The 22436-nt window shown below is 37.7% G+C and overlaps 3 protein-coding genes across 8 annotated transcripts; 1 reads left to right on the forward strand and 2 right to left on the reverse strand.

The window, feature by feature from the left end:
- Nucleotides 1–496: 496 nt before the first annotated feature.
- LOC125222343 lies at nt 497–5170 on the reverse strand. Of its 3 annotated transcripts, none has more exons than XM_048124874.1 (5): nt 4700–5167; nt 4535–4624; nt 4200–4446; nt 2948–3061; nt 507–1015 (listed from the first exon to the last, which is right to left on the reverse strand). In XM_048124874.1, exons 1-5 carry the CDS (start codon nt 4994–4996, stop codon nt 861–863), a joined length of 903 nt encoding a protein of 300 aa, XP_047980831.1. In that variant the 5' UTR covers nt 4997–5167; the 3' UTR covers nt 507–860. The 3 variants fall into 3 exon arrangements, with proteins under 3 accessions (XP_047980833.1, XP_047980831.1, XP_047980832.1); XM_048124875.1 differs by lacking the exon at nt 507–1015 and adding an exon at nt 2088–2487 and having other exon boundaries at nt 4700–5164; XM_048124876.1 differs by lacking the exon at nt 4535–4624 and having other exon boundaries at nt 497–1015; nt 4700–5170.
- A 7536-nt stretch (nt 5171–12706) lies between these two features.
- On the forward strand, nt 12707–17180 carry LOC125222944. 4 transcript variants are annotated; one of them, XM_048125847.1, is made up of 8 exons: nt 12707–12954; nt 13384–13462; nt 13916–14091; nt 14180–14255; nt 14346–14408; nt 14771–15357; nt 15456–15880; nt 16105–17180. In XM_048125847.1, exons 1-5 carry the CDS (start codon nt 12835–12837, stop codon nt 14360–14362), a joined length of 468 nt encoding a protein of 155 aa, XP_047981804.1. In that variant the 5' UTR covers nt 12707–12834; the 3' UTR covers nt 14363–14408; nt 14771–15357; nt 15456–15880; nt 16105–17180. The 4 variants fall into 4 exon arrangements, with proteins under 4 accessions (XP_047981804.1, XP_047981805.1, XP_047981806.1 ...); XM_048125848.1 differs by having other exon boundaries at nt 16288–17180; XM_048125849.1 differs by having other exon boundaries at nt 16510–17180.
- LOC125222943 lies at nt 15159–17019 on the reverse strand. Its single transcript, XM_048125846.1, has one exon. It carries the CDS (start codon nt 17017–17019, stop codon nt 15571–15573), a length of 1449 nt encoding a protein of 482 aa, XP_047981803.1. The 3' UTR covers nt 15159–15570.
- Nucleotides 17181–22436: the final 5256 nt, after the last annotated feature.

The following is a 22436-nucleotide window of genomic DNA, read 5'->3' on the forward strand; positions in this document are numbered from 1 at the left end:
AGAATCCTACGGGATCGATAACAACTATCCTATGCTCAACTAACTTCCTAACTATGCCAACAAAGGGTCTCAAGGGTTATTAAGCTATCACTAAGGTAAAACTATATCTTTTCTCAAAGCATATAATTTGTAGATTGCTACCTAGAACCGAAGTCTCCTTCCTAGAACTAAGGCCACAACTCCTAATAGCTCCTAAGATACTTAGCTTCATTCAAAGGCTCAAATCTCTCGATTATATTGGCAAGACGTCAATTTCTTCTCTTTCAAATTAAACTACTCACTTCTCAGTTCTTGTAGTAAAATCCACATGCATTTATTAGGTGATCATCAAATAAATGTATAAGCACAGAAGAAAATAACCACATGAGTCAAGGCATAGAAAAAAGGAAATCAATTAAACATAAGAATCATTGTATCTCCCCCGTAGAACTCTACGAAGGATTTAGCTACTCTTGTTCAACATAAAAGTCAAAGAAATATTCAAAGAAATATTCAAAAACATTGTTTGAACAAAAATAAAGTTAAAGGTAGGAAATCCTAGAATCGGATTGGGCGGATTGGAGTCTCGTCTTCAATCTTACGATGAATACTCGTCCTCTGCTCGTTCTTCTCTTCTTCCTAGGTGAAAAAGTGGTATTTTTGGGGTAGGAGGCGTGTAAGTTGTGTTTGGAGGCGTTTCCTAGGCATATATATACCTAGGGTTGACTTTGGGTCCGAAATAAACTGTCGGACGAAGCTGGCGGGTCGCCAGGTTGGGTGTGCGTTGAAGCTGGAGAGTCGCCAACTGCTTACTGCATTTTTCTCGTCTTTTGCTGGGGGGTCGCCAGGTTCGTTTGCATGCGAACCTGGCGGGTCACCAGCTATGTCACTACTCTGCGCAGTCTTGGTAAAACGGCCATAACTTCTTCTACCGAACTCCGATTGAGACGTTTAAGATATCCACGCGAAGCTCTTTCGAAGAAGAAGAGAATGGTATGCATTACATGTAAATCGGACTTCCAAATCTCCAGAAAATCTGTCTCGAACATTGAGCAATTGCACATTCACATATTTTGTACATTTTTCTACACATTCTTCACAAAATGGTCAAAATACCAACATATTAGAGAAGTAGCTATAACCATGTCTCAAAGTACACAATATATGATCAAAATCAAATGGAACTACCCTCTAAAATTATGTAAAATCCAAGTGAATCATCACCATTTTTTCATAAATCTTTTCTATGCCTATGAAGAACTAGGTAACAGTGTGTGTATGTAGAAGGAATTCTATAATCAAACCGTGGTCGTTGTATAACTATAATACTAGTAGTATAATTTTTAAAAGGATATTGGAGTATATATAACGAAATTTTGTAAAAAATTATTTTTTCTCTCACCCTTTGTACTTAACATATAATATCAAGAACTTAAATATTGTTGAATTTTTTCCTCTAACAACTAAATCCAGCTATATTAAAATGAAATGGATAATTATATCTACCTTCTAGAGACTTTGTAATCACACGATTATTATTTTAAGTGGTAACCATATCTCGTATGATATAATAAGTAAAATGTAGCTGAATTTGATTGTTGGTAGGAAAATTTCAACAACCATTTCATATTTTATCAAGTTTAAAATTTGTGAAAATACAATTTTTTTAAATTTTTTGTTATATTAGACGCCGGCACTTTTTAGAAGTAATGCTACTTACATTAACTAGACGGTCGAATTCAAGTGATACATATTGTATTGAATTAGTATGCCATCCAATCTAAAGTTTTGAGCGAATACTTTTAAGTGAAAAAAAGAGAATTCTATTGACGTGACTATTTATGTATGAAATTATTATAGACTAAACTAAATAGTATTCATTTTTGTATATTACAGTATATGCTATTTCTACAAACTAGCTTTTCATTTATGGATGATGATGATGATGATGATGATGATGATGATGATGATGATGATGATGATTTCATGTTCTCTTTCAGTTGGACTCATCCAATTGGGCCTACCTAGTAAGATTTTTTAATTGATTGTGCATGATTACCATAGTTATGATATACATACACTAAATATCATTTTATCAAAAATTGACAAGATCACCAACTGATATTTTAATTTCCACTATTCAAAGCAACGAATGCGACAAACTACAACAGCAAACTTTGTAACAGGAGTAAGCAACACATACCCTACATAATTTACAAATCAATGCAACTTGCAACTATTTTATTAATATCCAATAGCAAGTGGCCATCATTTTCAGCCTAAATTTTACATACAGAGAATGATAGCCATGTTATTCTCAACCTCATTTATTATTGTGTTCTTGAAGATATTATTTCCCAAGCTGTCCAAATTAATATTTTTTTTATTGTTCTTGATGTCAATTTGGAGGAAGCCTACATTATTAATCGGGCGTATAGGATATCTAGTACGTCCATTCTTGCGGCAGTTGCATCTCAAGCCCATTTGATATTCTAGATTCACCTTCCTCTGTAAAATCAATTCAGTGATGGATTTATGATAAAATAAAAATAAAGGAAAAATTATAAAATACGCACGAAATTAAATTTCAAATAATATAATGATGATAACAGAATTTATTTACTCAACTCATTGGTATCAACCTTGAGAATTAATAAAAAAAATTCAAAAGAGATAAGTAACAATTATTAATGGCATATGTAGATTATGATAAATTGATAGTAATGTAAAAGACTTTATTACTTTGTAGATTGATGGTTATCGCAAACCTACATTTTGGTCCCCCCCTCAAAAAATACGATCCCAAAGTTCATTATATCAATCACACATATTGGTTTCAACTATTTAAAAGTCAACTCAAGATTCATACTTATTGAATTTATTTCAATAAATTGAAAGGTCTGTGGACCATTCTAATAGTAGGGTAAGAAATAAGAATCCATGTAAATGAAAGTGAGAGAATAAGTACCTTTGGGGGACCCACCACTGTGTGGTGGTGGAGCATTGGAATCTTGTTGCATTTTGCTGAAATGTTTCTCAAGCACTTGAAGCACTCGTGTTGGCATTAACACCATAGAACAACCTGATATCATTATTCATTATTCCAATAATATTTGTTGAATTATTTGATAATCATGGTATCAACTATCAAACTCTGTATCAGACTTCAATTCATAACCAACCAAGGGAAAATTTAATACGCAAATAATTGTTAAAAATCTTTATGAACTATCCGACAAATGCAGACGTAACACACAATTTAAAGTGAGTAGTTTCTTATCTATAAGCAACCAAGTTATGTAAGATAAGCTGATAATCATCTTCTTATTGTCAACATCTGATATGACCGCTTACTATTTTATTTATATTACTATATAATAACAATCACAGATCATATAACAAATAAGTATATTTTAGATTTTCATAATACTTACTAATATTGGTGTAAGATAAGAACAGACAACGATTATTTTATGTTTCTATAAGTAAGGCTATAATGGCTAGTGTGCTATTATTAGCATTAGTTAGAGTTTAGACACACAGCTTTTCATTTTTTAAATTATTTATCATAAAAAAAAACAATATTCATGCCATCTTTGCATCATTATATCGTTGTTAAACAAAAGTAAAAGAGATAAGGATCGAGATATCTATCTATGTCCTATTCATAGGAAAATAATGAATATCTCAATAATATAGAGAGAACAAAATAATTGAAGAGCCAAGCCAGGAGGGTGTGTGTGTGAGTATGACCTTAATTCGTTGCTTTCTGCTTTACCAATGAGGATGGGATCCCACCACGAGGAGGATTCCAAACCAAGGTTATTGGTTGATGCATATTCATAAATCTAATAAATTTCGGTTAAAAGATAAGAAAAGAGATGCCAAATCAACGGTTGACAACCAACCATCGTGGAATCATAACCCTTCAATAATTCAAGATTCCAATTAGCTTTCACAATAATATATTTATTTAGAGATTCAATTAGATCCCAATAAATATAGATTAATCTTCTTACTTTAACTTGGGCTAATCACTGCTAAATCCGAAAATTGGATTAGTAGTAGGTACTGAATTGAATTGATGTATAATTAATTTGGAATCCCACAATAAGCAGGTCGGATTTCTCTTTCTTGAATAATTTTAGATCTCTCTTCATAAAAAAGGAAGCAAAAATGTAAATTATATTTGCAAAAAGAAACATAATATATATACGGACCTGATTTGGTTTTTGGTTCAGTCGGATGACGGGGCAGGAAAACTCCGGTTCCACTAGACCCGATTCTGGGCCCGGATCCGCCGAGAAAAACCGCCTGCATACCCGACCCGGAATAACCATTTATCACAGGTCCACCCCATTCTCTGTATTGCTTAAATTGCTGCTCTGTTTTCTGCTGAGCTGACTCGCTTCGCCTCACTCGTCTTCCCCGAGGTGAACGCTGCGGCTGATTCTTCAACTCATAAACCTAACAAAACACACACACACACACACAATTAATCGATTATTTTCATAAAAAAGAAAACAATAATCGCAAAGCTAAAATGCGAGTTAACCTTCATACTAGCCTGAGACGATCCGTCGATGCGGACACAACTCGAGTACGACTCGTTATTAACGGCGTCCAAGTTATCGTAGCTACTCGCCTTAAGCAATTAGTATAACGGAAAATTAGCGGCGAATTCAACAACACGACGTCGGAATTAGTAAAGTAAAATTACCTCAGAAACAGTATCGGCGGCGGCGGTTTCTTCATCGTCGAGCATACACTCGGCCATCTGACGAGTCAAATCGGCGATGAAATCGGCGTCATCCCCCTCTGACGAGCCGAAATCGGAGCGGAGCGGCGTGCTGAAGCCGGAGGAGGAGGAATCCCACGACGATAGGAACTGATTCGAACTTGAGGTGGAGGCAGAGGCGGAAGCCGCGCCGTGCTGGTCCTTGTCGTTTTGGTGGTTTTTGAATAAATCCGAAAACAATAGTGGTTTCCGGTGATTGTTGTTGCAATCGAACGCCATGGCTAAGGCAGTTCGATTTGAGGTCTAAAGCATAAATCGTGGTTGCAGCTGGGATTATGGAATTTGGGGAAAGGGGTTGATTCCGAATTATGAGCAATGGAATTGGTTAGTGTGAGAGGGAGAGGGAGAGGGGGTGGATTAGTGATTATAGTCCTACTAATTTATAAAACTAAAATATGGAATGATGGTGACGAGGAAGGGTTTAATTTAAGGGTGTCACGTTGCATAATTTTTATTGGACTTAGGTGTACATTATTTCAATGTCGATCTGTAAATTTTTTATTAATGTTCTTTATAAATGGCATCTATTTGAAACCTATTTTGTTATGTTTTGATTGCTATATCGTCCATTTTTGGCAAATTAATCTTTCTTGATCCTCCATTTTTTTGTTGGGAAAACGTGCTTCTTTTATTGATTATCTGATGATAAATCACAGATGAAATGCAAAAAGTACCCGATAATTTACAAATAATAAAAATAAAAATAAAAATAAATCCGTCAAATATTTTTTAAAGTGCATTAGGGTTTGGGAGTAACAATTTTTTGTTATACATTTATACAGTACTTCATTTATAGTATAACAAAAGGTGACATTGGATTCACAAAAATGGGCATATTGAATGAGTGTTGGGGCTTAGTGGTTGGACCGTAGATTTGACTAGGCAACTCAACCGACATTTGTGTGGCAGTTAAGATTCCATATTCTTCATCATTATCTCTTCTTGTTTTAGCTCAACTCAATAATTTCGGATGAAAGGTGTCTCGCTTATTTTAGAAATTTATCTCATCAGTGAACTTAGATAATCCATTAAGTACACACAGACCTAAAATACAGTGAAAAGAATAGTTTTACTAATACTGTATTCCATTACGTATCAATGCTTATATTGGATTTATACAAATGCAAATTACAGTAACTTTTACACTTCGATTTAATACATTCAAGTTCAAATCTCTGAATATTAAAAAAAACAGAGAAAAAAAGAGAAGATGAAATGGTTATTTTTTTTTATTAAAAATTATTGTTCTTTTTATTAAATACTAAAGTAACTTTAGAAAGTTTATTGTTCATATGATTAAAAATACTACATTCTTATTAAAAAGGTGATTTTTTTGACATATAAAAGTAATAATACTCTTATATATAAATGATACTCCATTCGTCCCCAATTAAGAGTCACACTTGCATTTCTGCACTCGTTTTATAAAAATGATAATAAATAGTTAAAGTGAAAAAATGGTAAAGTAAGAGAGAGAATAAGGTAGAGAAGAGTCTTCTTTACATTATTCTCTCTCTTAATTTACCATTTTTCCACTTTAACTATTTATTATTATTTTTACAAAATGAGTGCAGAAATGCAAGTGTGACTCTTAATCGGGGACGAAGGGAGTATCTTTTACTTATGATTAAAACTTATTGTTAATTACTACTCTTCCGTTCTATAGTAGTAGAGACATTTCTTTTCAGCACGGAGATTAAGAAAAAGATGTGTAACTGTAATGTATAAAAAAATAATAAAGTATGAGAGAGAAAAGAGTAAAGAGAAGAAAGAGAGAAAGGTACTAAAAAAATGAAATGACTTCACTACTATGGAACATACAAAAATGACTCTACTACAATGGAACAGATGGAGTACCAAATATTACTCCATCTATCCTATTTAAGATGACCCATTTCATTTTCCACACGTGTTTTGAAAAAATCATTTTAAATAATTAAAGTAAACGAAAAGTAAAGTAAGAGAAAAAATAATGTAGAAGATAGTCTCTTTCATATTAGAGCATCCTCATCTGGAAGTGGGCATGGACCCACTTTTATTCATTTTTTACTCCATGCTCTTCCGCAAGAGCATGCTCAAGGGTCCCACCATTCCATTATTCAATTTAAATACTTCAATTACTAAAAACATTTGCACAATATTCAAATGCATTAAAAATACCCAATACCATTACAAATTACTAAAAAATTAAAAATTACATAATTAAAATCCTAAAAATTATATAATTAAAATCATAAAAATTAAAAATTACATAATTAAAATTCTAAAAATTGAGATTGAGAGAGTTGTTTGGTATTGTGTCATTTTTTGTGTTTGAAATGGGAGTATTTATAGATGAAATAAGAGTATTTATAGATGAAAGTATTTATTAAATCTGAATTTTTCAGATTTTTTTCAAAATTTTAAAAAATAATAATAAAAAAAATGATAAGCCAACGGCCAATCAGAGCATGCCACGTCGGCTGCTCGTGCTCTTGCCGTTGGCACGAACGTGCTCTATGCATAGAGCAGGACCGTGCCAACGGCAAGAGCACATCGGCGGACAACAGGGTGCCGCGCCGTCAGCACGGACGACATCCTTCCCTAAGAGCATTGTTGGGATGCTCAATTCTCTCTCTTAATTTACTTTCTTTCCTTTAACTATTTATTACTCCCTCCGTCCCATGTTACTTGAGGCGTTTTTTTTCGGCACGAGATTTAAGAAAGTTGTGTTTAGTGAGTTAAATAAAGTAGAGGAGGGAATAAAGTAAGAGAAAGAAGAGAGAGTACAATAAAAGAAAGAATAACGTAGGTGTGATTAGATGTTTTATTTTTAGTCAAAAAAAGAAATGACTCAAATATCTTGGGACAACACAAAAAAGAATACGAATCAAGTAACCTGGGCGGAGGGAGTATGATTTTTAAAAAATACGTGCGAAAAAGCAAAGAGGTCTGAGGCAGAGAGAGTATTATTATTTTAATATACTGTCATATTTTCAAAATTATAGTTCGAGACAGGGCAAAGGATGATGGTTCATTAATTTATGGATGAGGTTCGATTTGCCAGCATGTACTGTGCGCAAGCCTGCAAAAGGATTTTGTTTGTGTAATGCCTAATCACATTGATTACTATTTAATCACCACAATTAATGACATTAATACTGTATAATTACTGCAAATGCAGCCTAGTTTGGGGCGACTGTCCTACGGGGCTGCATTGCATCTCCACGAGACCTCACGACCTGACCTGCCTGGCTACCCGCCCCCCCTCAGGCCTCGTGGCTGAATCATCGGCCGCTCGCGGTCCTCGTGCCTGCATTGCAGTCGCCACAACCTCTTTCTTATTTTATTTTATTTTATTTTAAATGCCCTAATTCCATCTATAAATACCCTTTTTTTATCAGTTTTTTACATCCAAACTTATCACTAATTTATCCATTTTTGTATTACTTACTTTTTTTATTTAATTTAATATTTTCTTAAAATTTTATAGTTTTTTTATAATTAAATTATTACATTTTCCATAGATATTTATTTTTCAATTTCAATTAATATGGTTTTCTATAAAAATTAAATTGTTTAAATGACTTCAAATTAAATGAGGCAGAATTTGAGACGGGCTACATTCAGGACATTGTAGATATTGGGATAGAGATGAGAAAAGCTGAAGTGTCAAGTGAAAAATGGGATTGGGGCATAGAGTGTTCACAGTGGTGGCCATCTTGGGCATGTCTAACAAACTTAGCTCTGCCCATGAAAACTTGGCCTCCACAATGGTGGCCCTCCGGACCACCATTTTGTATTATATTTTAATGTAACAAAAATTAAAATTATTTTCTTACAATTTTTTGTTATATTTTAATATAACTAGAATTAAAATTATATGCCTATAATAATAAAAAAAAATGCATACTTTAAAAATGAGTGAATTGAAACCAAATGTTCGTCGTATTATAGATAGGGGAAAATTATACAACGAATTTTTTTTAAAAACACTCAAAAAATGACGTCACCGCCCGCCTACTCGGTGTCGCCATCGGAATCCGGCACATCTTCAACATCGTTGTTGCCGCTGGCACCGCTCCCAACTGCCGCTGGCACCGCTCCCACTGCCGCTTGCGTCTCCCGTCTACGACCCTTCGCTTCACCCCAACTTCGACCTCAGTCGAAGAATGAGGTCGTAGTACATCCTCTTGGTGTCCGGGTCTGTCGACTTCTCTTACAAGGACATGCTATCCTGAAGGTGCTTCATCATCTGCACCTCTAGGGTATGAGCCAACGCCGCCCTCGGTGTTGAGGGCACTGCTGTAGCACTCGTAGCAGAGAATTGAGAGGCGGTTCTAGCTTCTCGGATTGTGGCACGCTGGCCCTGCGAACGTGGGCGCCGCGAGAGTGTCGAGGGGGGGGAGGGGTCTTACTCCGAAGCATCGTCGTTCAGGTCGAAGGCACGTGAGTCGCTACTAATGTTGTAGTTGCCGGCGACGCCGAGTCTTGTCCGCTTCGCACCAGGAGCAGGCTCTTTGTCGATGAGGGACCTGAATTTCGGGCAATCTCGCAGAATGAAGTATTCATCTCAGTAGGTGAACTTGGGCCACTTTTCAGTATTGAACAACTGATACGACAACGCCCGTACGTCGGCTTCGCTGCGGCCGCGCTCGGCAATGCGGAGTTGGGTCTCGTATATGCCATTGAACCTCTTCAACGCTTTAGTGATCCTGCCAAACTTCTTCCGGATTTGGCTATGTGTACGCTCGACGCTGCCTGCTGGTTTGAATCCGTTGTACACATTTAGAACGCGCTTCCAGAAGCAAAGGTCGGTCTGATCCGTCGTGACCGCCTCCCAGGCCCTGGCTACAGCAAGGGATTCATCATTGTTGTATAACATCGACCACCGACCTCCATTGCCATCGCCACCGCCACCTCCATCGCCGCCGCCTCCACCGCCTCACCCGCCGCTTCGCCCGCCACCTCCGCCGGGCTCCTGATCTCCGTCGCGGCTGGTGCCTCGCCCACCGCCTTAGCTTCGCCCCCCACCATCGCCGCCGTTTCGCCCCCCACCGTCTTGACTTCGCCCCCCACCGCCACTTCGCTCGCCACCGTCGGCGCCTCTCTCACCGCCACCGCCTCCTCTCCTCATATCCACACTACCGGATGTCGGAGTCTCTGGTGGTGTCCTGTTACGAGCACAACCCCTCCATCATCAACACCAGCAGTCCAGACATCTCCTCCAGCCGAGACAGAGGAGAAATTACAGCTAACACCAACGGAGGAGGATTCGTCCCCAACGCCAATGCATCCACAGGAACAACAGGCGGATACAAGAGCAGCGAACGTGGCTGGAGATGACAAGGGAAGGACGCTGAGGCCGAGGAAGGATCTTAAGGCGCCGGATCGTTACCAAGACTTCGTTGCCAAATTGGCACCGAAGCTGTTCAAGGAAATGCCTCAGCTAGTTTAGTATTTATTTAGATATATTAATTGTTTTGGCTAGTTTGTTTATTTTATTTAATTATGAACGATTATTTGGGTCGAGTAAATTATAAGCTCCGTCGGATTTTCTTTGTTGATTCTTTCCCGATGTATAGGATTAGGTCGAACCAACCCTAGGGCCCTAGTTAATATAAAAAGGGCGTCTCATTGATTTCATATTCAATTAATGAAGATTTATTTGCCCAAATTATTTGCATAAACACATTCAACCCTAAATCATTGCCGACGGAGATCTCCTTCACGCTAGTTCAATCGTTGGCCGCCGACCTTCACCTCGAGGGCGCCGGATTCTTGTGTTTTGTATCTATCGGACAACAATTCAGTCGTTGAGAGCATGTGGTACTTAACATGCCCCCATCAATCGTTCCTAGATTGGGTGTATTGGAATTGCTGAGAAGGGTTGTTGATCGCGTCCATATTGGGCCGGTAGTTGCCGAACCCCGATTGGGGACGACCCATGTTCCTCTGCTGATGAGAGGAGGACTGACCCCGGTGTTGGGGTGTCTGTTTAGGGTTTAGGGTTTAGGGTCACGGCGGCGGAGATCACAGACTCCACATCTGGTTTAGAGGGGGGGTGGGACTAGATCTCCACGGTTGGGAAGATGGAAAGTTACCGTATCCCGACTCTCCATAGCCGGGAGAATCATCTACAGCTTGCATTTTTGATAGTAAGAAAATGGTAGAGAAGGAAATTTAGGGTTTAAAATTGAGAATGATAAAAAAATGGAAGGAAATAATATATATAAACAATTTTTGAAAAAAAAAATCAGAAATTAAGAGGGCTGCGGCTCTCGGCCCTCGTAGTGGCGAGCCGCGCCTCGCGCCCAAGAGCCTCGGCTAGGCCGACAGCTCGCCTCTCTCTCGTCCACCCCCCCTGAGCCGTGCCCCCCGTCGGCCCTAGTAGTGGGGGACTGCGCCTGGGCTGACTCGGGGCCGAGGGCCATGGTCCTCCCACTGTGGACACTCTTAGATTTTTCGTATTGTGAATGCTTTCACTAGTTTGCACGAAAGTTATACTGCAGTGATAATCAAATCAATTGGGTTCCTTTTTCAAAAATGTAGTTCGACACTATCTACCTGTTGGGTTCTGGAATTACAAGAGATAAACTAGCCGGGCGTAATACAACCCAAGAAGAAATACAAAATGGAAAACTGAAATTACAACTTGAAAAATCGAAACAAATAAACCGTGAAAGAATTAGTCGAGTCGAGGAGGCCTCTTTCCGCAAGACGAGATACGCCACGATAGTGCTCTTCGGATTGACGTGTCGTCCCCAAAGATAAAACGGCTTCGTCTCTGATGAAGCAGCACTGCTATCAACAGAGCTCCAGCGAACTGGATGGAGGAGAGGGCAGAGCTTTCGACAGAAAAACAATGCAGAGAGAGGTGAGAGTGTATGATGCAGAGTGCTATGCAGATTCTAGTTTCTGGTGTGTAGAATGCTAGAATGACTAGCCTATTTATAGGCTCAATCCACTGTAGGGGTCAACGCAGCCTTGATGGCTGTAATCAATGCTAGACCGTAACGGTCGTATACTGACGAGGTGTCATCCCGCTTGGCTCGCTGACGTGCAAACGGTGGTGGTCTAAAAAGAATTAGACCCACTAGCCTTGGGTCGAGCCCAAGCACCCACAAGGACAAGGACGTGGGCACGCGGCTCGCGGCGAGGCGGGCGGCGCGCGCGTGTGTGCGTGTGGGCTCTTACAACCCATCTTAGTCCACTATAATTATTACATGTAATAATCATTCTTATAAAATACTAGTTTAATAAGGTTGTAACTTCCAATGTGGGATAATTAACTCTCTTAATTATTCATTTAAGTTTGCAATTTTGCACAACTTTAATCCATTATTTCTCATTCACCGAGAATCAGATTTGAGAAAATGAATATACAACGGTCATCTACTCCGAACGTAGATCGGCGCTATATCATTTAATTTCACAAAATTAAATGTCTCATTGAAATTATAATTGATCAAAGTCCATTGACCGACATAGATTCCAACTCTACCAACACCTATATTTTTTGAAAGTGGAGAGTTCTTTTAATAGAGGTTAGACAAAACCATATTGGCATGGGTTACAATTACATTATTCAAAATTGGATTTGGTATGAAGTTAAGTGTTTTGGACGGCAAACATCTCTGGTTGATGGGGAATTTTCTTTTCCTTTGCTTCCCATTCCCAATAATTAAACTTGCATTTATATAAAGAGTGAAATGTTGATTACTCAACTCAAATAAAATAGCAGTTCTCAATATCTGAACACTAGTTTTATGCTGAATTCAAAATTTTCAAATAAGTATGATGATAAAAATGAACAATTTAATGAATAGTAGTAGTACTATATTTGTCTAATAAAAGTAGTTATGACTATTTTATTTTATCAAATTTATTTATAATATTAAAATGCATATAGTTTATTATTAAGATTATTTTTTATGTATAGAGGTTGGATACACAAAGTGAGTTGATTGCGCGGAGTGGCGTCGTCGTGTTCTGCCGCCAATTATTCTGTGTAAAGAAAATTCGGATCTTTTTTGACGACTGCAGTTTTGTGTAACCTCTTTAACACTCAATCATTAATGGAGAAGAACAATCAAGCCTCCTCCTCATTCACCAACGATCTCTTCGGCGCCACGGATTCATACCCAAATTCTGCCGCCAATGGGATTTTCTCGTCTATTTTCGCAGCACCATCCGCGGTATGATTTCGTTGTGCTGCATGATCATTTTTGGGGCTTTTTTTTAACAGATATTGCTTGATCGCGGTAGGATATTTGATGTTGAGTTTAATTTTATAGGTTTGGGCTGATAAAAAAATTTAATGTACGTAGGTCGTTTCGATGAGATTTTCGATTGAATTTGATATGATGCTTGTCTCATCAAACCTAGGATGGATTGGGTTGAATATTTTGGAAGCTAATTTTTAGAGATTGTTTGTTTTGTTTCTTCATTGGTCGATAGTTGAATGTTAGAATGAGATTTTGATTTATGTTGTTTCCTTTGTTTCGTTTTACATATTTGTATCATGAGAAGTAGTATTATACAGTATACATTAAGTTTCTTGTGCCCTCTGTAAAATCTGGTCTATGCTTTGTGTTCCTTTTAATAGATTATGTAAGTTCAAATAGGTTGCAGAAAGGAACCACTCCACTTCTGAATCCAATGCAAACGAGCACAAGCTACAGCTTGGGTATACCGAAGTCCTCTGTAAGTACATAGACTGCACTGCAGAACATATATGAATATGATAGATGGTGTGGTAACGTTTTCACAATATTGTACTCCCTCCGTTCCATAGTAATGGAGGCAAAACTTTTCGGCACGGAGATTAAGAAAAATTGTGTTAAGTGAGTTAAGTAAAGGGAGAATAAAGTGAAAAATGAAAAAAGGTAGAGAGATGAAGAGAGAAAAGAGTAAAGTAGATGTGGAAAAATGTGTTGACTTTTACTAAAAAAGGAAATGACTCTATTACTATGGAACATACCAAAATGACAAAATGACTCTATTACTATGGAACGGAGGTAGTACTATAATACTTTGAATATGAAAATTGTAGTTCCCTAGCTGCAATTAACAACAACACATACTCAATCTTGTACATGGATTGCATGCCTTTCACACATCTGAACAAAATCCACTTCAATTTTCTGTCAATTGCAGGTGATGTGATTAAGGGCAAGGAAGATGAGAGCAATTGCATTTCTAGCAAAGAGATGAACTCTATCTTTCAGGAAAGACCCGGACCATCCCCTCTGAGTTCATCTCTTTACTATGGATCGAAAGAGGATATGTATGTTAATTCTTCAGGTCCTCATACCTCCGGACCAAATACTGATGTACGTAAGACTTTTATGTCTAAACACCAATAGTTTTTATTATACAAACTTATGGAGTATAACAGAGTTGTGCTTTTTAATGTATCAGTACAAGAAAGATGGTGGAGTAAATGATCCCAGTGGAAATAATTCAACTGGTGCTTCGAGGGGAAACTGGTGGCAAGGTATAATTGTTGGAATGCCAAGCTCTATTCATATTGCCCCCGTCGAACGAAACCTCATAAATGAAAGATCTGACGCCCTTTCTTGTCCAGGATCGCTCTATTATTGACTTAATCTTGAAGATCCATCGCATGTGAATCCCTGTCTGTTGTTAGGTATGATGAGATGGGGTTTTCATAAACTGATATTGATGTTTAACTATTATTATATTAATATAAATTGAGAAATATTTAGGTCAGATGTTCCCTATCATTCTTGACTGGTTTGATGTGCCTGTTGCTGCAATTTAATCTTGGCTTTTGTGCTTTTGCAAAGTAGAAAGATCAAAACAACAATGACAGCATATAATAAGTTTTGAACATGGTTTTTATGTGGATTATCAAATGATGAACCGAATGTGTATTTTTTCAGTGATGAACCGAATGTATATTTTTTCTTTTCTTTATGATGATTCTCTGTCCTTTTATTCACTACTCAGTGGTTTTCTTCTTTATATATGTTTACACATTCAATGCAGGAATCATGAAGCTTGGAACAGTTTGATTGATGTAGCTTCAGGTTGTAACTTGCAGCCTTCTGTGGCAGAACTTGAAGTTTTTATCATGAGTTCTCCCGTTATGTTTACCTTTCTGGATTTGTGAGTCGAAACATATTGTTAGACTGATACGGTTCATTTAAAATCATTGTTTAGCCATAACTGGCGAGAACTTTTCAGACATTTGTGAGCCTTAGTAATAGGACACATACTTGTAATAATTGATGATTGATTTTCTGGGAGTTTTATGGATAGTACTGATAAAGTCTGATGATGCCTCATTTTGTATTCTTTCTTGGATTATTGTTAAATACAGGCTGTATAGTTTTGCTACCGTAATTGAAATCAATAAAAGATAATAAGTCATACATGCTGCAATAACCATTGTTCTTACCAATTCAAGAAATAGGGAGAAAATATACTTAGAAATGTTCATTTGTACTCTGATCAACAATTTTATTCAAATGAAACGTTTGAAATAAGAAGCAGGGAACTGGCCTAATGGATTGGAGACATCACATACACTCTGGTGTTACCATATGTTCTACAACTCCTTCTGTTATGTTCAGGTCTGTTAATACCTTCTAATACCTTTTTAGCAGTTCAAATAAAAAAAATATGTACTTGCACTGTTAGAACTAACCTCTGACATGGTATCATATTGCAGTGAACTTATCTCTTTGTAAACTCCAACGGGTGTCTCCACTACCAAACCAAGACGCATGTTAGGGTTTGTAGTGTACCTCAAGAGCAATGTTGATCTTCTGTCACAAACCTATCTTCTAGTTATTTGTGTAAGTGCAGTGACCATTTCTAACCTTTGTGTTCTCAGCAATACACAAAAATAATCTCTCGTAAGCTGCAGCCATTTTGGTGGCAGTAAACAATTTCAAGGCCCTTTCCCTGGCTAACTGACCTTTCTTCTGGAGAGTAACTCTTCCATCCTTCCAAACGTCGTACAGAGCTTTCTTCAGCATGTCTACTGTGGGTGAAAATGTGTATCCTATTTCTTGGCTAATGACCACAGAACCTGTGATGCTGGCAAGTTTTGTGGCCATCAACGGTTTCCCAACAAGCATGGCTTCCAACAAGGTATGATCCAAACCTTGAGCACGTAGTGTTGGATTTACGAAAATGTCAATAACATTGTAGAATCTTGCTAGTTGAGCTTGGTCCAACGGGCCTAAAACACGCAAGTTGGATCCAAGCTCTTTGTATCTCGCACCCCAGGGACCATCTCCAGCCACTAGAACTACGACATCTTCCTTGAATTTTGAACTCTCGTTGAAAATTTGTTTTAATGCTTCGAATATCAGGGGATGTCCTTTGTCTTTCACCAACCTTCCTGCAATTCCAAGAATTAGTGGCGTAGGTTCTTGAATCCCAAATGCCAACTTGAGATCTTCACCACTATAAGCCTCTGGCTTGAAAATATCCTCATCAACACCGTTCAAAATAATGTGAACGCGCTCCTCAGGTAACATGTAGATCCGTTTCAGGACATCTCCCACATGATCACTAGTGGCAACATGGTGAGCATAACGTGGGAAGAATTGTATTTCTTCCACAACCTTGGTTACCCTTTCGGCCAAAATGGATGACTGCTTGTCTTGAGGAGCCCGCAGCAGTTCCTGAATGATGTCAGAATGTATAGATTCATATGCAATTCCATGCCAACTAACAGCTATGTTGTTAAGATTTCTCGCTCTAAAATGCATCAGGCCAACACTCTCTGTGTGAACCACATCGAAAGGTCTCCCAGTAGAATCCTCAGCCTGAAACTGCTTCCAGATTGTAGCTTGGTCTAGATAACCAGCAGCCGTTGGCTGTGAGAGGTGGAAATGTAAATTCTCTATCGAGGTTACATTAGTCGAGGAAGATGTGAACACGTGGAGCTCGTGTCCCCGTCTGGCAAGATCCTGATGCAGAGTCATGGCATGGCGCTCCAGCCCTCCAGCGTGGTGCTTGTCAGGCCATTTCTTGACGAAAACAGCTAGCTTGAGCAATCTTGAAGGTGGCTCAGAAGGAAAGTGAAGCGAATTCCATGCAGCTTGAAACGAAAGAAGGTTCAACTCTCTCTTATCTGCCTCGACTGCAATCTGGACATCGGCATAGCAGCGGTTGGAGAAGTAAGACCAACAGATGAACAGGAACGAGGAGAAGAACGACAGAAAGAGAAGCAGGTAGCAACTGCGGCGCAAACTCAGGTAGAAGGGTTGGTCCTTAGCCATTAATGGTTGTGTTTTTGTTGAAGTTGTAGATGATCAGAAAATTGAGTTGAAACTTTATGCAATCTTGATGTGATCTACCACTTGTTCTTGGTTTGCTTAGAGATGCAATTTTATGCACACTTGGATGATATATTTAATATTAATGTGATCTGATTCCTACATGTTGAATTTTTATAATGAAGCTGCATATGTTGATTAGTTTTTCAGAGATGGAGTCAGCGCAAAGCATCTGTACTAATACAGGTATCGAAAAAGACCCCATCAGGGTTTTTTTAATGCACTCTCTATGCGATAAGTACAACTAATCCCAATACTTTTTATCAGTCAACGGTAGTTAGTCGCGTGTTTCATTATTTTCAACTAATATTAGTATAAATAATCACTACTTCCTCTCTGTTTCTCTTATATTTCAAATTTACCGATATTTGAACTAAAGGAAACTAATAGTGCCAACCTATGAAGACCTTCATTTGATCAACATTGTAAAGGATCATTTAGAGGTATTTAGTTTTTTCAATACTTACATGTTATTAAATGCCCCAAGAAATAAATATGTGAAGAATAATATTAGCCGTTTTACTGGCTCCCAGAGGGAGAAATTTTGGAACATGGGTCTCAATTCGTTGACATTTCGATATTTTGGATTAAATTCGCTGGCCTTTCAAAATATGAGATCGAGGCACGCGAATTTTTTAAAATAAAGGGTTTTTTCATTTTTTTCTTCTTCTTTTTCTTATTATTTTCATTACAAAATATATGAATGGACTAAATTATCCCACTTAAGACTTGAAACCTCAATTCTAGCATGTCTGATAATTTGAAACCCTAATGCTAAAACCCCGATTTCTCTCTCTAGCTTTGGTGGTTGGGGGCTGAAAATTTATATTTTTTTCCCTAATCACAATATGAATCCCATTTTCTAATAAAGTTACAGTTACGGATCAATATACAGTTTTCATTAAAAATTGTGGAGATTCAGAAAGATTTTTCAAATGTTAATCATTACATTTATAAATGATATTATAATGTTAATCAATTCACTTTAATATGAATCTCATTATCTAGTGCTCTGCTCGTGACAATCCAGAGCTCCATCTGGTGCGCCTTGCTTAAATTCATCCTCCCCATTGTTGCGGTATCACCACTGGAAATAAATGAAGAAGAAAAAAGAAAAAAAAAATGAAAAATCCTTATCCCGAAAAAATTCGTGTGCTTCAATCCCATATTCTGAAAGGTCGACGAATTTAATCAAATTTCGAAAGGTCAACAAATTGAGACTCATTCCGAAATTTCTCCTCCCGACGGTCATATATGATATTTGTTGGATATAGTAAGTTATAGACGAAATACAATCTAAAAAGAAAAAAGAAAAGAAGACAATATAAAGAAAATAAACTACAGAACTGAAATACAATGAAAACATAATCTAGAAAATTTAGACATGTCATCTTCAAAGATGAAAATGGCTTCGTCTCAAAGGTAGTACCACCGTGGACCAAATGAGTTTCAGCGAATCGGGAAGGTGAAGACAAAACTTCAAAAAAATATGAATGCAGAAAGCTAAACAAGTTTTGAGCTTGAATACAAAAGGGAGAAGACAATACAAGGAAAAGAAATATAGAATTGAAACACAACGAATATTATAAACCCAAACTTGAAAACAACGAATATTATAAACCCAAACTTAAAAACCCATAAATAAGCTATAGTTGATGAAGACATCTTTCGTAGTGCACTCAGTTCAGGAGCGTCTTTTCCATAGATAAATCTGATTCGTACGAGCTCTTGGAAAGTGGACAAGATGATGACAGAATGTCGATAATGTATGAAATTGTAGGAGTTATGGGAGCTACAATCAATCTATTCATAACCGATAGATGTTACGTTCTAGAGTTAATGGTGGATTTAAAACTAATAAACGCGCCAAACATCAATTTCTAAGAACCAAGTGCACAGCTCCGAACGGTGGCGTGTGTGTAGGTTTTATAGTCCATCACTTGCGCATAGAGATGTCAAATGAGCCGGGCTGACCATCCCAGCCTGGGCCCGGCCCGGTATGGGCCGGCCTAGGCCCGACCCACCAATGAAATGGTGCAGGCTTGGGCTGGGCTTAGTAGATTAATCGGGCTTCAATTGGGCCTTTTACAAACCCAGGCCCACTCAAAGCCCGACCCAGCCTAGTCCCGGCCCAGTCCCGGCAGAATCTAATTATGCATTTAATTTTATACTATTAGGCATTAGTTCTTTCGAGTTATTTGTGCATATTGCTTACGTGTACATATGTATTAGGTGAATATTGAATATTATTCATGCATAATAATATATCTAATAACCATATCTCCTAGTTAATTTATTATTAGATGCATGATTATGGAGTATTATAATTGCATATTTGTTATAGACGTGTGCATATGTATTAGGTGAATATTGAATATTATTCATGCATAATAATATATCTAATAACCATATCTCCTAGTTAATTTATTATTAGATGCATGATTATGGAGTATTATAATTGCATATTTGTTTTCTATAATTACATAGATTAGTTATTGATTTTTTTTTTAAAAAAATTAGTGGATCCTATAATTGATTGTGTTATAGTAATTTTGATTTGCTTAATTATAAAGATTAGTTGTCAATGATTTATCTCTATCAAATATAGTTCCATAAATATAGTGATTGATTAATTATTTATATGTATATAATATATGCATATGAGTATGAAGGTTGATGGGATATATATATGTGGAGGAGTGATCAAGGTCTAATTAATTTTAAGTGTATAACTACATAATAAATCTCAGCTACTCATTATTTTAAATTCTTAATCTAATGACTAAATTAAGTATCCATTTTCTATTAATAAAAATTGCTTGGGATAATTTGGGAAATCAACTTTGTTCCATATTCTGACATACACATCACATTCATGCATACTCTCTCTCTCTATCTACATGATACGTTCGGATTTTGAACTGTATTAAGGCTATTATTTGGTTCGTTTTTAATGTCAAAGTTGCATTAGATGTTCATTATTTGCATATTTTATCTATTTTGGTATTTTGATATGTTTTCTGAGAAATGTGCATATTTGAGCCTAAAAAGGGAGTTAAAACGCGAAGTAGGAAATTTGGAGAGCTTCAGGTAGCGTCCGGCGACCGCCGCAACACTTCCGGCGACCGCCGGCGCTTAGTGGAGACAAAGACATGCCCGGCGACCGCCGGGAAGTGCCTGGTGACCGCCACAAGGAGTCAGAAGCTTCAGGAGTACGCGCTGCGACCGCCGACCAAGGTGCGGCGGCCCGCCACAAAAATGCATCGCGCGACAGCTGTCTTCAAACTCAATTTTCTGGCGATCCTGAAGCCTGATCAGGGCGTTCTACACACCATTTCTTCTTCTTGAAAAGAGCTTCAAGATGGTATAAGAATAACCTCAATCGGAGTTCTGTGGAGAGAGTTACGGCCGTTCTACCAAAGTCGCGCAAAGCTGCCAGCTGCAGTCTAGGCGGAAATTTGAAGAAGGAAAGAAGATATTACCTTGTGAAGCCAAATCTTTTCCTTCTACTATGGGGAACGAAAATTACATCTTTCCTAATGCTTGGAGAAAACTTATTACCAAATTTAAATCCTTCTCAAACCTATATATACCCCATAACCTCATTCATAGAATTCAACCCTTCCTTAGCCCCCAAAAGGAGAGCTTTCATAGCTCCTCCTCCAACCCTAATTCTTCATCATCTTTTTGCCAATTACTTTCATAGCATAAATTTGAGAGTTTTTCATTATGCAAGGGGTTGGAGAAAGATTTCAAGAACATCAAGAACGACAAAGATTCAACCTAGGGGTTTTATTTGCTTTAGTTTTATGTTCAAATTGTCTTCCCTTCAATCTAAGTGTTTAGCTTATTCCATTATGTGTAACTAAACTCATAGGATTCTAGGGATGTGTTAGTAACGACTTTGGTTATATAATTCTAATTTTCTATTTAATATCCGTTTTGTTTTTACTTTGTTTCTTCCCTAAGTTAGTCTTGATGCTGCATGATTGAGTGACATAATTGTGTATGATTTAATATAACTTGCTCCATAACTGTGACAGAGTTCTAGCGAGTTAGGTCCACTTAGTAGAGACGCTACAGTTAGCTTCCCTTAAAACGACAATGTTAATTGAGAGTGAGGACTTTTCAAGGGTCTTAGGAGCTTTATGGAGTTACGTGTTAGGATTGACAACCCTAATCTTGTAATCAACGTTTGCATCGCATGAGCATAAGCTAGGTAACTCATCTTCTCAAAGTATAAACTGTGCTAGGGTATGGTAGTTGGAATTTGTATAACTGTGAACGCACATCCCTAGAATTCTCTTACCTCTCATATTTTATCTTTGTGATTTAATTGCATTTAGTTGTTTGATTGCTTTTAATTGTTTTTTACTTTCAAAAACCAAAACTTCTCTTGCTTCTCTAGATAGTATTTGACGCTTAGTACATAATAGCCAGTTGCAATTATATTTCTCGTGTTCGATATCTGGTACTGACCTTTAGCTATACTAGATCTACCCTGTATACTTGTATTTATTTTTAGTGCTAATAAAAAGTGCATCACTACACGAAGGATGTGGAGGAACACGAATCAACCTCCTCTCCGGCGACGCCCTCCTCCACCGGCTTCCTCTTGCAGCTTCCTCCCCCTGTCATCTCATCTCTGTGGCCCACCAGCTGTGTCATCGTCACTTCCTGCTCCCCTTCAACCTCCTACCGCTTCGTCTTCATCTCCGGCGTGACGTAGTAGGCTTCCAAATAATATTCCGCCCAACTAGCGGCGCTTATCTCAATGAAGTAAAACGTGCTTAAAGTGAAGTATTTCATGCTTAGAGTGAAGTGTTGTGATCCTTGCTTATTGTGCATTATTTTTTCAGTTCAGTGAAGTATTCCATGCTTAGAGTGAAGTGTTTGTGATCCATGCTTGAAAGTACGTGAATGTGTTCACGGTGCGCACAGAAGGAAATAAACAGGTTCCCTTGGTCCAGCAAATCCACTAGATCACGCGGTCTAGGAACTCGTCGGTCGTAGGAAATCCCGGTCGTCGGACACACAGAGCACTTCTTTCAAAAACCCTTAACCACTTTACTAAACCTAGTATAGGGAAGTAGGGATCGATCCCACAGAGAAGGATGCGTAATAATCATGTTCAAGGATTTGGACTTGTTTTTGGTGTTGGCTGCTGCCACGCATTTTTCTTGGGTTGAGGAAAACAAATTAAACTTGACTTGGGAATCTTAAAACTCCTACGCTAATAGCTAGACTTAGGCGAAATAACAATAAACGTTGCAAGAAAATTAACTGCTCAATCACCAGATCTAAGAAAACTACTCTAATTACCTAGACCTAGGAAACAAACTAACTGTGGGGACCATGAC

Source organism: Salvia hispanica, chromosome 4 (assembly GCF_023119035.1).
Source record: "Salvia hispanica cultivar TCC Black 2014 chromosome 4, UniMelb_Shisp_WGS_1.0, whole genome shotgun sequence".
NCBI classification, from domain to species: domain Eukaryota; kingdom Viridiplantae; phylum Streptophyta; class Magnoliopsida; order Lamiales; family Lamiaceae; genus Salvia; species Salvia hispanica.

What these genes read in the sequence shown, in the direction of transcription:
- LOC125222343 (XM_048124874.1), bottom strand. Translation starts at nt 4,996, where the DNA reads ATGGCGTTCGATTGCAACAACAATCACCGGAAACCACTATTGTTTTCG. An exon ending in TGAACCAAAAACCAAATCAG is followed by an intron (nt 3,062 to 4,199) that starts GTCCGTATATAT and finishes TAATGATATCAG; the next exon opens with GTTGTTCTATGGTGTTAATG. An exon ending in CAGTGGTGGGTCCCCCAAAG is followed by an intron (nt 1,016 to 2,947) that starts GTACTTATTCTC and finishes TGTTCGAGACAG; the next exon opens with ATTTTCTGGAGATTTGGAAG.
- LOC125222943 (XM_048125846.1), bottom strand. Translation starts at nt 17,019, where the DNA reads ATGGCTAAGGACCAACCCTTCTACCTGAGTTTGCGCCGCAGTTGCTAC.
- LOC125222944 (XM_048125847.1), top strand. Translation starts at nt 12,835, where the DNA reads ATGGAGAAGAACAATCAAGCCTCCTCCTCATTCACCAACGATCTCTTC. An exon ending in TGGGTATACCGAAGTCCTCT is followed by an intron (nt 13,463 to 13,915) that starts GTAAGTACATAG and finishes TGTCAATTGCAG; the next exon opens with GTGATGTGATTAAGGGCAAG. An exon ending in CCTCCGGACCAAATACTGAT is followed by an intron (nt 14,092 to 14,179) that starts GTACGTAAGACT and finishes TTAATGTATCAG; the next exon opens with TACAAGAAAGATGGTGGAGT.